At 37.8% G+C, this 15,569-nt stretch overlaps 1 protein-coding gene across 1 annotated transcript; it reads left to right on the top strand.

Moving 5' to 3' along the window:
- Positions 1-284: 284 nt before the first annotated feature.
- LOC145328249 (myosin-4-like) lies at positions 285-9,430 on the top strand. The gene is made up of 4 exons (XM_080171865.1): positions 285-2,995; positions 3,453-5,426; positions 5,759-5,847; positions 7,994-9,430. Exons 1-4 carry the CDS (start codon positions 308-310, stop codon positions 9,012-9,014), a joined length of 5,772 nt encoding a protein of 1,923 aa, XP_080027991.1. The 5' UTR covers positions 285-307; the 3' UTR covers positions 9,015-9,430.
- The last annotated feature ends 6,139 nt before the right edge of the window (positions 9,431-15,569 follow it).

Raw genomic sequence — 15,569 nt, forward strand, 5'->3', positions numbered from 1 at the left:
GTTTGTGTGTATGAGTGTTTTTGTGTGTGTAGGGGAAAAATTCCCGTGGGCACAGGCCACGGACCAGAAATATGACTCAGGGACAGGTCAGGTAGTGTAACAATATATATTGCTTAACAATGGGGATACAAGGGAATAATAGAGAAAGGTTATAAATGAAATTATAACTAATTATTAGAAAGGGAAGGGAGGTGGGTGTTTAAATTGAGGATAATTGAAAAGAAAGGACATTTTTTGGGTGCCGCCTATAAAAGTGAGGGTTAGGTCAGATCCAAGACAGAAGCCTGTTGTTTCTCAAGCAACTAACATGCCTGGACATATCAAGAAGACCTCTGGACCCGACCCAGATCCATCCCCATGGCTGCTGGTCTCTCCTGAACTTAAGAAGAAGAACCTGCAGAAGCCTTATGACCCCAAGAAGTCCGTGTGGGTCCCCAACAAGGCTGATGGTGGCTACCTGGAGGGTCTCATTGAGTCTAAGGATGGTAACAAGGTTACTGTCAATGTCAAGGGTGAGATGAAGGTCTTCAAGGAGGATGTGTTGGCCCAGGTCAACCCTCCCAAGTTTGACTGCTCTGATGACATGGCTGGTCTCACATACCTGGGTGATGCCTGTGTTCTCTGGAACTCCCAGATTAGGTATGTCAATGAGTTGATCTACACCTATTCTGGTCTTTTCTGTATTGCCATCAATCCCTACAAGAGGTTCCCTATCTACACCCTGAGAACCATGGAGATCTACGTTGGCAAGAGGAGAACTGAATGCCCTCCCCATATCTTTGCCATTGCTGAGGGTGCCTACCAGGGCATGATGACCTCTGGCATGAACCAGTCTATCCTGATTACTGGTGAGTCTGGTGCTGGTAAGACTGAGAACACCAAGAAGGTTATCTCTTACTTTGCCACCATCTGCTCATCTGGCAAGAGGAAGGAGGGAGAGGCCTCTCTTGAGGACAAGATTGTCCAGACTAACCCTGTCCTTGAGGCCTGGGGTAATGCCAAGACTGTGAGAAATGACAACTCCTCCAGATTTGGTAAGTTTATCCGTATCCATTTCAATGCCCAGGGTAAGCTGTCTGGTGCTGACATGGTTGTCTACCTGCTGGAGAAGTCTCGTCTTACCTACCAGCAGCCTCTTGAGAGATGCTACCATGCTTTCTATAACCTTATGTCTGATGCTGTTCCTGACCTCAAGGAGAAGTGTCTGCTGTCCAATGACATCCTGGACTACTGGTACGTCTCCCAGGGTAAGCTGACTGTCCCATCCATTGATGACAAGGAAGACATGCAGTTTGCTGATGAGGCCTTTGATGTGCTTGGCTTTACCCAGGATGAGAAGTATGATGTTTTCAAGAACACTGCTTGCATGATGCATATGGGTAACATGACCAAGGACTTTGTCCCTGTTGGTAAAGATGAGCAGGCTGAGATCAAGGATGACACCAATGCCCAGAAGGTTGCCACCCTTGCTGGTATTGACTGTGAATGGATGATCACCTACTTCTGCAAGCCCAAGTTGAAGGTCGGTACTGAGTGGGTGCAGAAGGGTTCCACCTGTACCAATGCTGCCAACTCTGTTGCTGGTATTGCTCGTGCCATCTATGAGCGTACCTTCAGACTTGTTGTTGAAAAGTGTAATGAGACTCTTATTGATCCTACCATGAAGAAAGTTCAGTACATTGGTGTGCTTGATATTGCTGGTTTTGAGATCTTTGACTACAATGGTTTTGAACAGATCTGTATCAACTACGTCAATGAGAAGCTGCAGCAGTTCTTCAACCAGCACATGTTCACCCTTGAGCAGGAGGAATATGTTAGAGAAGGTCTTGACTGGGCTAATGTTGACTTTGGCATGGACTTGCAGAAATGTATTGACATGTTTGAGAAGCCCATGGCCTTCCTTGCTATCTTTGAGGAGGAGTCTCTCTTCCCCAAGGCCACTGATGAGACCTTCAAGAACAAGTTGCATGACAACTTGCTTGGTAAGCACCCCAACTTTGCCAAGCCCAATCCCAGACCTGATCCCGATGCACATTTTGCCATCATCCATTATGCCGCCACTGTCTCCTACAACTTGACTGGCTGGCTGGAGAAGAACAAGGATCCTCTTAATGATACTATTGTTGAGATGATCAAGAATGGTAGCAACATGCTGATGATCCAGTGCTTTGCTGATCACCCTGGCCAGCCTCTTGAGCCTCCCAAGGATGAGGGTAGAAAGAAGAAGGGTGGTGGCAAGACTGTCTCCTCCTACTTCAAGGGTCAGCTTGATGATTTGATGACCACCCTGTACAAGACTGAACCCCATTTCATTCGTTGTGTTGTACCAAACACTCACAAGATCCCTGGAGGTGTTGAGCCTGGACTTATCATGCACCAGTACCAGTGCAATGGTGTGCTGGCTGGTATTGCCATCTGTAGGAAGGGCTTCCCTAACAAGATGTTGTACCCTGAGTTCAAGTCTAGATACAATATCTTGGCTGCCAAGGCTGTTGCTAAGGCCAAGAATGACAAGGCTGCTGCTGGTGCTGTCATGGATGTTATCCAGCTTGACAAAGAGAAGTTCCGTCTTGGTCACACCAAGGTCTTCTTCAGAGCTGGTATCTTGGGTTTCATGGAGGAGGTCCGTGAGGACAGAATTGGTTTTGTCCTGTCCTGGCTGCAGGCTGGTGCCAGAGGTAAGGCCTCCAGAATGCAATTCAAGAAGCTCCAGGATCAGAAGCTTGCCCTGTACTGCTGCCAGAGATCTATCAGGAACTACTACATCGGTAAGACCTGGTTGTGGTGGACTATCTGGCTGGCCATCAAGCCCAACCTCAAGTGCACTCAGTTTGGCAAGTACAAGGCTGAGTATGAGAACAAGATTGCTATTGCTGAAGCCAACATTGACAAAGCTATTGCTGAGTGCAATGCTGTCATTGCTGAGCATGACAAGATTATGAATGAGAAGAATGAGCTGAACCTTGCTCTCAACTCTGGTGGATCTGCTGTTCAGGTAATAATCTTTTTTTATTTTCTAAATAGCAATGTAATGTTAACATCTTTATCCATGAATCTATTTATGTATTTAAAGGGTTATCTCATTTTCTGCATTGTGAATAAGTTTTAGTTTAACAGGATCCTTTATTTATTTGTATATTCAGTATACCTGTGAACGCAGGTATAGACTATTGATTTTGACCTCTCCAGAAATCCTATGTTTTACATGAAATTAAGGTAAATTGGTGGAAAGATGGCTGATACTTTTTTTGTCTGAATTTTATTAAACTAAATTTTAAATAAGTGTATGTGACTTTCAACTTCCTAAATATAAGCTTTCCAGGTTAAGCAGTTAACAGGTTATGGTAATAAAGTCATGTAAGTAATTTACATCCATGTTTTTGTATTATTTTCTAAGCTGCATTATATACATACTATATTTTTTTTACAATAATAGTTTTTTAAATGTCTAGGATATTATTGACAAAACTAATCGCCTGGAGGCTGCCAAGAATGACCTGCAGAAGGAGGTTGATGGTGTCAATGCCAGAATCAGATCTGAGGAAGAGACTATCTCTGGTCTTGCCAGTGCTGGTCAGAAGGTTACTGCTGATGCCAACAGGCTCAGAGAGGAGATGAAGAACTTGGAGAGTGTCATTGAGAAGTGTGAGGATGACAAGAACACCAAGGATTCTCAGATCAGAACTCTGAGAGATGAGATTGCTCACCAGGAAGATCTTATTGCTAAGCTTAACAAGGACAAGAAGTCAACCTCTGAGGGTCGCCAGAAGACCGAGGAGGATATCCAGTCCATGGAGGACAGATGCAACCATCTTAACAAGGTTAAGGGCAAGCTGGAGCAGTCTCTTGATGAGTGTGAGGATGCTCTTGAGCGTGAAAAGAAGGCCAAGGGAGATGTTGAGAAGATGAAGCGCAAGGTTGAGGGTGATCTTAAGCTTACCCAGGAGGCTATCTCTGACTTGGAGAGAATCAACTCTGAGCTTAGCAATGCTGTTCAGAGGAAGGAGAAGGAGCTCTCTTCTCTCGGTGCTAAGATTGAGGATGAGCAGACTCTTGGCAACAAGTACTCCAAGCAAGTCAAGGAGCTGCAATGCCGTGTTGATGAGCTTGATGAAGAGATTGTTGTTGAGCGCAACAACCGTGCCAAGGCTGAGAAGAACCGCACTCAACTGTCCAGAGAACTTGAAGACCTTGGAAATAGGCTTGCTGAGGCTGGATCCAACACTGCCACTCAGATTGAGCTCAACAAGAAGCGTGAGAATGAGCTTGTCAAGCTGAAGTCTGATCTTGAAGAGGCAAACATTTCTCATGAAGGTACTCTTGCTGCTCTGCGCCAGAAGCACAACAACAGCATGGCTGATCTTGGAGAACAGATTGATGCCATCAACAAGAACAAGGCTAAGTCTGAGAAGGACAAGGCTGGTATGGAAAGAGATCTGCAAGAGACCAGAGCTGCTCTTGAGGAGGCCATGAGAGCTAGAGCTAATATGGAGAAGAACTGCAAGATGACCCAGGCTACTATTGTTGAGACCAACCAGAAGCTTGATGAGCTTGCTAGAGCCCTCAATGAAGCTGATTCTTCCAAGAAGAAGCTCCAGGTTGAGAACCAGGATCTGAGCAGACAGATTGAGGAGACTGAGAATGCCATTGCTGCTCTCCAGAAGAACAAGATCTCTCTGACTACCCAGTTGGAGGATACCAAGAGACTTGCTGATGGTGAGGCCAGAGACCGTGGAGCACTCCTTACCAAGTACAAGAACCTTAACACTGAGGCTGAGAACTTGAAGATGAAGATTGATGAAGAGGCTGACAAGAAGAATGATGTTCTTAAGGCTCTCTCCAAGGCTCAGGCTGAGATCCAGCTCTGGAAATCCAAGTTTGAGACTGAGGGTCTTGGCAGAATTGATGAGCTTGAAGGCACCAAGGCTAAGATTTCCTCAAGAGTTGCTGAGGCTGAGGAGCACATTGAAGCTTTGAATGCTAAGATTGCTTCTGCAGAGAAGTCCAAGCACCGTCTTGAGGGTGAGCTTGAGGAAATGTCTCTTGAGTATGAGAGAACTCATGCTGCTGCTGTCATTACTGAGAAGAGAGGCAAGAACTTTGAGAAGGTTGTTGGTGAGTGGAAGGCCAAGGCTGATGATATGCAGGCTGAGCTTGAGGCTAGCCACTCTGAATGCCGCAACCTGAATGCTGAGGGATTCAGACTGAAGGCTGGACTTGATGAGGCCAATGAACAGCTTGACATTGTCAGACGTGAGAACAAGAACCTTGCTGATGAAATCAAGGATCTGCTTGATCAGCTTGGTGATGGTGGTCGCTCCATCCATGAGCTTGACAAACAGCGCAGACGCCTGGAAGTTGAGAAGGAGGAGCTGCAGGCTGCTCTTGAAGAAGCTGAGGGTGCTCTTGAGGCCGAAGAGAACAAGGTAAATTTTGTTTGTCATATTGTACAATGAAAGTATTAGAAGGGTAAGTCACCTAAATAAAAAATATGATATTTTTCTTTGTCATTATCAATGTAAAATTGAATTGTATCAAATTAAGCATTTTTTTTTTAATTAAAAGTTTATTTTATTAATTTAAATTGTATTGTTTCCCTTCAAAGAAATATTGCATCTAAACTTTTCTGCCAATCAAAATTAATCTATTTTGCCACTAGAATCTGTCAAAGCACAATATTTGTTCTGCCTTTTTTAATAAAGATTGTATTTTTCTTTAAATTCTGTTAATTTACATTTAAAAATATAATTTTGTTTAGGTCCTGAGAGCTCAGCTTGAGCTTGGCCAGGTTAGACAGGAGATTGACCGCAGGATGGCTGAGAAGGAGGAAGAGTTCAACAATACCAGGTATTATAAACTTTAACTAGTACTAGCAGCTAGCACCCCCCCCCCCCCCCCCCTAGAGGCCTCTAAGGACACTTGAGGGAATGGGAAGTGGGGGAAAATGACAAGTTACTTTCAGTGTTAGTTTAAAAAGGTATAGGAAAGAAATTGTTTTGTTTTTGGGAGATGGGGCTTTTTTTCCTGGAAGACTGGAGAAACCCTTCCCAAAAATAGTTAAAAACCTTACCTGGACCCTTAAGAAACTTCACTAGTACTTACAAAGATCCTTCGCTACAGACATATTACTACTTTAAATTATTGGATTATCAAATAATTTTTTCAAATATTCTAAGATATAGATTTGTACAGTTTACAATTTAAAAACTTTTTTTAATAAATATAAAATGTGTAAACACGACATTTTCATAATATTAAATTGCAAACAAATACATACTTTTAATAAGTGTATATATACATTTACAAAAAAGAAAATAGAATTGGGAGAAAATCTACAGTATATCAGGATTAACAAGAATTTACAACTGACGCTAAATAAATCTTTACTTCAAAATCAATGCTTTAAAACCTATTTTAACCCATTAGTGCCGAGCGCCACTTTTATGGGCCGATCGAGCTGTAAGTTTCAGGGAAGCTTTATAATGGTCAAAACGGAATTCGTATTTTTTTGTTTTGCTCTAGTGGCGTGCACAGGAAAGTTGCAAAAAAACCCGGTTCGGCTTGGCCATAAATACCAACCAGGCATTAACACCCGTTTTTGGTGCTTTCCCCCAGTTTTAAAACCCGGTTGACCTGTATAAACCCGGTTATTTTGACCAAAAATCGAAAAATGTAATTTTTGAACGCCAAAAGTGAGATGAACACTTTTTAGAACTTTGATACGATCCGTAATTGAAAACTACACAACCTCATGTAATCTAAAGAGCTACAAGTATAATACGAAGCGATTTATTTCAAATTTAGTGTTTCGGCTATAGGTGCCGCCGTTTTCGGGTAAAAAAACCCTTTGCTCGAAGTTTTAAAAGACACACACTACAAAAAAAGAACATATAAAATTTGGGTGTTACATATCAGAAAACGAGCATAAAACTATTGGGTGACACCTATAGAGATTACTAGGGTTATTAGGGTGGCTCAAACCCTTACTAATGACGTAAACTGTTATTTTTATTGGTTGAAAAGTTAAAACCGGGTAATAAAAACCGAAACCGAGCCGGGTTTTAAAATTTTCGGGTATTTATGGCCAAGCCGAACCGGGTCATAATAGGGCGTAAAAAAACGATAAAAAAATCATATAAAAAATTATAATTTGAATAAAACGAATTCACAAATAGATGTACTTGTCAATAAACATTAGATTTCACAAAAAAAAATCAGCGACTTTACTATAAAAACAAAAAAGTTAGAAGGGGTATTTTGAATTTTCATGATTTTCAAATTTTGTTGAGCTATACCAGCAAACGGAAGTAAGCTAAACTGCCTGCTCCAGGGGGAAATGAAAGTCAGGGTAGTAGAGGGGGGATTCATTCTGAGAATGATGCAATTATGAAGCCGGAAACCGGTTTTTTTTCCATTTTTCGGAACCGGGTTTTGATGCCCGGTTCGGCACTAATGGGTTAATAGCAGATACATTTTGGGGGACGTTAAATTTATAAAATAATTAACCATTGTTTCTATTTTCTCTGATTAATATTATAGATAGACACACGTTGTAATTTTTAGGGATAAAACAAAAATTAACTAAATTAAAATTTTAAGTTTAGTTGGACCATTAAAAAATACAAGATATCAATGTTTTTTTTCTTCTCTTCTTTATTACTTATCAATATATCTCAGTTTCAATACCAGAAACGCATAATTAAGATTTGTATGTTATTTGTAAGATATTTAGAAATTTTATGTTTTTCCTTCTAACAATTGCTTTTACCGCTTCTTGGTATAGAAGCTTGGGGGGGGGGGGTAAAAGAGTGGCTTCCTTGCACATTAAATAGCTTAAAACCAACCAATTAAATATAAGATGAAAAACGTAATATAGATGGTATTTTGCAGATAATTTTTATTTTATTTTATGTGTTTATTGAATGTATTCAAATAAAAGAAAGTTCAAGAGTTATCATCTTAAAAAAAATTTAATAATAACTTTGCTTTTTAGGAAGAACCATGCTAGAGCCATGGAGAGCATGCAAGCCTCCCTTGAGGCTGAGCAGAAGGCCAAGGCCGAGACCCTGAGACTGAAGAAGAAGCTGGAGGGCCAGATCAACGAGCTGGAGATTGCTCTTGACCACTCCAACAAGGCCAACAACGAGGCCCAGAAGTCCATCAAGCGCTACCAGGGACAGCTGCGCGAGGCTGAGTGTGGCTATGAGGAGGCCTCCAGAGTGCGCCAGGAGATGGCTGAGAAGGCCAACCTTGCTGACCGCAGAGCCCAGGCTCTTGCCGGTGAGATGGAGGAGGCCAGAGCCCTGCTGGACTCTGCTGAGCGTGGCAAGAGACAGACTGAGGCTGAGCTGGTTGAGTCCAGAGGCGCTGTCAACGAGATGACTTCCATCAACAGCAGAGCTGCTGCTGAGAAGCGTGGACTTGAGGGATCTGTCCACACTGTCCAGGCCGAGATTGATGATATGCTGCACCAGGCTAAGAACTCTGAGGAGAAGGCCAAGAAGGCCATGGTTGATGCTGCCCGTCTGGCTGATGAACTTCGTGCTGAGCAGGACCACGTCACCCAGCAGGCTGCTGCCAAGAAGGCTCTGGATGCCCAGCTTGCCGATATGGAGTCCCGCCTGAACGACGCCAACGAGCATGCTATGCGTGGTGGCCGCCAGGCCATGGCTAAGCTTGAGTCCCGCGTCCGCACTCTTGAGATGGAACTTGGCAACGTGCAGGCCCGCACTTCTGAGACCGCCAAGTCTCACCAGAAGGCTGAGCGCAAGATCAAGGAGCTGATGTTCGCCAACGATGAGGACCGCAAGGCCCAGGACAGCATGTCTGAGCTGGCCAGCAAGCTGCAGCAGAAGATCAAGACCTACAAGAAGCAGATTGAGGAGGCCGAGGAGATTGCCGCCCTGAACCTTGCCAAGTACCGCAAGTCCCAGCAGGAGCTTGAGGAGGCTGATGAGCGCGCCAGGCTCGCCGAGACCCAGATGTCCTCCATGCGCCATGGTTCCGCCTACTAACTGATCAACCTGGATATATTGACTTAATGGACTCAGAAATGATGGATGTTTATTGTAAAATTTTGTTCTAGTGTTTTATGAATGTACAAAACTCTACCTTTCCTTTCCCTATATCCATTTGATATTGGATATCTTGAAAAGAAATAGATTAGCTTTTTATTATTTGGTTAAATTAATGTCAACTTCTCTACCTTTCCTTTTGATCATGTCCATTTGATATTGGATATCTTGAAAAGAAATGGGGTTTCAAGTTAACATTCTCAAACACAAATGATAAAATTCTAAAATGAAAATCTATTATTTCTGAATATGATATTGGACCTATGTAGTTTGCCCCCCTAGTTGTTAATACTCTATTATATAATTTTAAATTTTAATCTTATGTTTTAATTTCAATAAATTTCTCTGCATGCAAATATATTGTGTTTTTATTATATTTCCAATAATAATCTAGAAATAAACAAGAACGTAAACGTTAATTTAATATAAAAGTAACAAGGATGACAACATCCATAAAAGAGAAGCACTGAAACGGTAGGACAAACGGACATTAACACTTGTATAGTTTCATAACTTTAATAATCCTAATATAAATATACAAGTGACAAAGCGGGCTTAGGCCGCCTTAGGGTCCGAGTTATTAGAAAAAAACAGAGGGACATTTCAAATTATAGAGTAGCTTCTCTACTAAAAAATATTTTAGCAGAAAATCTTACATGAACTTTATATGTCTGTCTGGTACACAATCAGATTTATGTTTTTTCTTTAAAATAAAAATAGAAAGCAAATTTGTCTGTGATGATTTTGCTGACTAAAAAGCATCATATATTCAATTATCTTTGTCAGTCAGTCCGTCCATTATGCTAAAGTTTTAGTAATTAGATTTTATGGTTTTAGAAATTATTTTCAAAGTTTACTGTATATATTTCTATTGACATCTAATGTTTTAACCATATTTTCTATCTTATTAGATTTTTATTAACTTCACAAAGTTTATGGATGTTATCATGTGTTTCTTTGTACTCTAATTGAAATGTCTGTCTGTCTGTAAGAAACCGTAAAGGAGTAAACGTGAATTTCTCTTCAGTTATTAAAGATAAATGGCTGGAATAAAAAAACATCCCCATGCTGATGAACATCCAGTATATAACTTACTTTGTCAGTCCGTCTGTTGGAATGCTTTGATATGCATCTACTATCAAAGATATTTTATAAATTCTATTGTAAACGTTTCCATGTTTTTTAGCTTTACTAAGGACTTATAAATGATGTCATCCTTGTTAAGCTTTAACATTTCTTAGAAATTCTATATATTCTATAATTAATCCTATCAAGAGTAAAGGCACATCAAGTGTAAACCTCGGTGGGTTAGGGCCCCTGCAAGAGTTAGGCTTATGGGAAAAACCTATCCCTTCTAATTTACAATTTATTTATAAAATATGGAAGTGTATTTTCAATGCTCGATATGTTTGCGATATGGGAAAGCACCCTAAACCTCACTTTGGCTATCCTTGCTTAATTATTATTAAATATATTTTTTTACGCGAAGCACCTCTATAATTAGAAATGTCCGTCTGAGGTTAAAACATAATTCTTCATCTGCTATTAAAGATAGAAGACTTTAATTTTTGAGAATATACCTTATACCTTTGAGCATCCAATATGTGATTTACTTATTCCGTCAGCCTGTCGGAAATACCCTGCAAGGCATTTAATTTAAAATGTAAAAATTTATCAAATGCTAAATTAGATCGACGATAGATTTTTTCTAGCGAAGATTTTCCTGATAAATGAATATCTACTCTCTACCTTATTTAGTCGGTTAGTCTGTATGTAACCCTCCATATGACATCAATTTCTGTAGGGAAATGTGCCTTTCCTTCTATTGAAGATAGAAGTCTAGCCTCTAGTCCTTAAAATAAAGTAACAGGATCTCAGTGTGTGTGTGTGTCTGTCTGTACTAAAAAATCTCTATGAACGCAGAATCGATATAGTTCTCCTTTACAAATAAGCATCCATCATATAATTTACCTGGTCTGTCAGTCTATCGGTAATGCTCTGATGGTCATTTGATTGATAGAAAAATGATTTTTTCCCGGGTAAAATTTTACAGGGCGATGTGCACCTACTCTACATCTCAATTGGCCCGTCAGTCTGTCTGCACATTCTTACAGAAAAATGTGTTTTTCCAACTTTTTTTTATGCCATCGGCCTGTCAGTATAGCTTTTAGTATTTCCAGGAAAGACTTTATTATCTTAGCTTCTATTCAAGTTTTGTATGATTTACAAAACAACAATAAATAACTAATAAAATGTTTTTATTTGTAAATATATTGTCAATTTGACTTCAATGTCTCATTCTTAATATCTAATCTACTTAACTGATTGGGTTCTCTATTTTAATAAACTTAAAATCGGTCCTGTGATGGTTTTAGGCTATTTAATTTTTAGATTAATTAGAAAGTCTTGGGATGGGTTTAAGCTTTTTTTCTAGTCCATAGACAATAAAGAGGCAAACGCTAATAATATATAAAGTTTTTTTTGTCTGAAGGTTTAAATCTCAATAACTACTAAAGCGATTGGGTTCATAATTTTAGGTAAGCTTCAAATAGGTCTCATGAGGGTATAAGGCTATTTCATTTTCAGATGGTTTTAAGCTATTTTTTCTAGGCATTTTCTGCCCCTTTAATTACAGAGCCCCTGGATGCTAAATACGCATCCGCTAGGTATGCATTTTTTATTCAGAATTAGAAATATGGATTTTGTTAAAATTTCCCTGACAATTCCTAACCCCCTTTTTTTGGGGGGGGGGGGGGGGTTCACTGTATATTGACAGGGGAAATATTAGAAAATAAATATAAATATATTAACTTGCATATAAAGATAACTTCAAGTTCAACTACTTACGTTAGAATTTCTGTCCGGCTGATTTTAGTTATTTATTTTATAATAAAAGCCTTTGATACTTTGAACGTAATAACATTCTGCCTTAGCGTTTTCTTGTTTTTTTAAAATCTCTCTCACACTTGCTTTTTCTTCTTTTTTTCTTTTGCTTTCTTTATTTAATCTTCAGATACGTATTTATAACAATGCTTTTTTCATTCTTTCAAAAATGCAATTTGAATTATGGAATTTTTTTTCCAATATATATTTTTTTATATAACCGTCATGAAAGGGTTAAAATGTTTTTAATTTTTGTTTGTAAATCTGAACACATTAAAAGTGGCGCTAGAATCAATTTATTTTAAAACTAAGTTTTCTTAAATTTACTATATTATGAATTTAAATTTTCTGTTTTAAGAATAGTAATTAAATACTTTAATATTATGTAAATAGCAACATGAAATAAAACAAGGATGACAACATCCATAAAAGCGAAGCACTGAAAAGGTAGGACAAACGGACATTAACACATGTATAGTGTCATAACTGAATAATCATAATATAAATGTATAAGAGTCAAAGCAAAATTGTAAGTAAATTTGTTGAAAAACTGCTTGATTCAGGATAATGTTTATGGACATACTTACATTTTTAGGACTTGATTATAGAGTTGCTTCGCTTATTAAATTATACTTTGTTGTCCCAGGAATTAATATACCAAAAATCAGATCAATCGGATGATTAGATCACATAAATATTTGTTGTTAAAAAAGTAAAAAAAATCAACATGTTTAAAATGGACGTACGGACATTTTGGTGATGATTATAGAGTTGCTACGCTTTCTAAATTGTACCTAACTACTAAAGGAATCACCATGCAAAATTTGAAATCGATAGGACAATTCTAACATGCCAAAATTAACGAAAAAAGCTATCCGTTACGGACGGACTTACGGACGGACCGACCCTAATTATAGAAAAGCTTCGCTTTTAAAAAATGAATTTATTCTTAATAAAGTAAAATATTGGGTCTTATCGTTCTGGGCAATGAGAGTTTATTATGGATTATTGGAGCACTATGAGTTATAAACATTCATCCTTTGGAAGACTTGAGCTCATTTATAGACATTTATTTCCTATATAGATCTGACATGGATCTTGAAGCAATAAAGCAGGCCGTTTTGTAAATGTTAAAAATTGGAAGAATCTATTAAATAAAAGTTATTGCAAATATACTTAGTAAATAAGAGTCAAAGCAAAATTGTAAGTAAATTTGTTAAAAAACTGCTTGATACAGGATAATGTTTAAGGACTTGATTATAGAGTTGCTTCGTTTATTACATTATACTTTGTTGTCCCAGGAATCAATATACCAAAAATCAGATCAATCCGATGATTAGATCACATAAAAATTTGATGTTAAAAAAGTAAAAAAATCAACATGTTTAAAATGGGAACCCGGTATTAGTGTCTTAGAAATTATCTTAGTGACGTAACTAAAAACGAGGGATTAGAGGGGAGGTGGGAAAGGTAACCCCTAAAAAAGAGATGGATAATAGAGGTGATTGATAATTGATAATTGATAAAGAAAATGTAGGAAATAATTTATACTCTCTGTACTTTCTACCATAGATTAATTAATTTGTATTTTCTAGACAAGGATGACAACATCCATAAAAACGAAGCACAAAAATCAGAAGGTAGAACAAACGCACAATAGCTAGAGTGTCAGAACTTAATAAGCAGAATATTAATTTTGAAGTCTAAATGAAATTGCACATAAATTTGTTGCAAAATTGCGTAAATATAGCATACAGTAAAAGGACATACTTCCGTGCAAAATTTGAAATCAATAGTATAATTCTAATATGTCTAATAAATGTTGATTAAATTTTTCTTAAAATCCGCATATTATGTTGATATAAACTATAATATATTATCACTAGCAGTAACATCACTAGAAGCTTTTAGGGTGGTAAGGGGGAAAGTTCATTCTTCCAATTTTCAATTTAAGTTTTAAAACAAAAAAGTAAAATTGCGGAGATGGTACTTTTTTTCTAGGTGTTATTTTTTTTGGAGAGTGGAGAGCCCTCTTCCTAAATAGTTATAAACTTCTCTATACCTATAATAAGCTTCACTGTAAAGAAGAACCCTTTAGGTTCAGCGGTTAACAAGATCCGTTGCTACAGTCAAAAAAAGCTTAGCTTACTAATTTATATAATAGGATATAATAAAGTCTCTTTGTTTGTTTGTTTGTCTTTTCCTTTTAAAATCTAGAAAAATAAATTGGTTTATTAAATTGGACTCTCTCCTCCTCAAGTGCCCCAAAAGGCCTTTAAGGCGTAGCCGCTAGTAATAGGATACAGTAACAAAATGCTAATCCTTATATCAAAGTAAAAGAATGTTTGTGTGTGTGTGTCTATTTATATGGAAGGATCTTCCTAACTAATATGCTTCTCCTTTGCAGGGACATAGGTCATAGGTCATGGGAAGGTTTATAACTATTTTAGGATAGGGTACCTGCACCCTCACGCGCTTAGAAAAAAAACCACCAACATTTTTTAAATTTTTTTCTTTTAAAACTAAATTGTCCTTTTAAGTATATCTGTCAGACAGACAGACAATAAATATATGGAGCAGATCTGTATAAATATAAGGTATCTTGACTAAAACTTACAGCTGGCTATCTAAAAAAGCAGTCGTGAAAATAACATTTCTCCAACAATAAGGTTTTTTAAGCATGACCGACAGTCAGACAGACAAAATAATGTATAGAGTAGATGCAGGGGGGGGGAAGGGGTGATTACTTGAGGGCACCCTCAAATTTTGGAAGTCGTTAAGTAGATGCACATATATCTTGGGTATAGTCCCTTTCATGACAATGCCTCTTAAGGGACGTTTCTTGGTATTTTCACAGTAGATTTTATCCTATTTCTAGCCACTGCGGGGGGGGGGCTCTATCCATGCGGGGCCATTTTCCTAACCCTGCAGGGCAATCACCTAACCTAACCTAAAATAATCCATCAAAAGCTGCTGTAAAAAAAAATACATTAAAACACCTCTTAAAAGACCTTTTCACTTAAAATTTCAGTTGTCTTTCTTCAATAGCAGCCAAAAAACACACAAAGCATGTTTTAAATGGACGTACTGACTTTCTGTTAACAATGATAGAGTTGCTTTCTAAATTATACCTAACTGTCATAGGAATCATCATGAAGAGTTTGAAATTGATAGGATAATTCTAACATGTCTTGTTTAATAATATAAAATCAATTAATAATTTTATCTAATTTCAATTTCAATTTATCTATGAAATAAATGTAAAGCTGTACAGGTTAAGGCTACTATCTGACTCAATACATTTCTTTTTCTCCTCTTTTTAGCAACCGAATGAAAGTAATTCTTTTCAATTCCAGATAATTATAAGAATTGGTAACATTTGCTTAGATATTTATTTTATAAAAACATAGCAAAAAAATAATAACCGTATTATAATACAGGTATTAAATATTTATATACAAACAATAAAATTGAATATGAATAAAAATTAAGGATAGATCAATCAAATAATAATTATGTACAGTGTCAAAGGACTAAACAATCTTGTGAGAGATAATATAACTTATGCATTTTAAAAAGATATTTGTTAAATAGACTGATTATTTAAAGACA

This window comes from Acartia tonsa, chromosome 9, assembly GCF_053477335.1.
Source record: "Acartia tonsa isolate MP-2025a chromosome 9, ASM5347733v1, whole genome shotgun sequence".
NCBI lineage: Eukaryota > Metazoa > Arthropoda > Copepoda > Calanoida > Acartiidae > Acartia > Acartia tonsa.

Bases quoted from the DNA above. Each gene is read 5' to 3' on its own strand.
- LOC145328249 (XM_080171865.1), top strand. From the start codon at position 308: ATGCCTGGACATATCAAGAAGACCTCTGGACCCGACCCAGATCCATCC. The intron at 2,996-3,452 runs GTAATAATCTTT...TTAAATGTCTAG, and splicing joins CTGGTGGATCTGCTGTTCAG to GATATTATTGACAAAACTAA. The intron at 5,427-5,758 runs GTAAATTTTGTT...AATTTTGTTTAG, and splicing joins TTGAGGCCGAAGAGAACAAG to GTCCTGAGAGCTCAGCTTGA.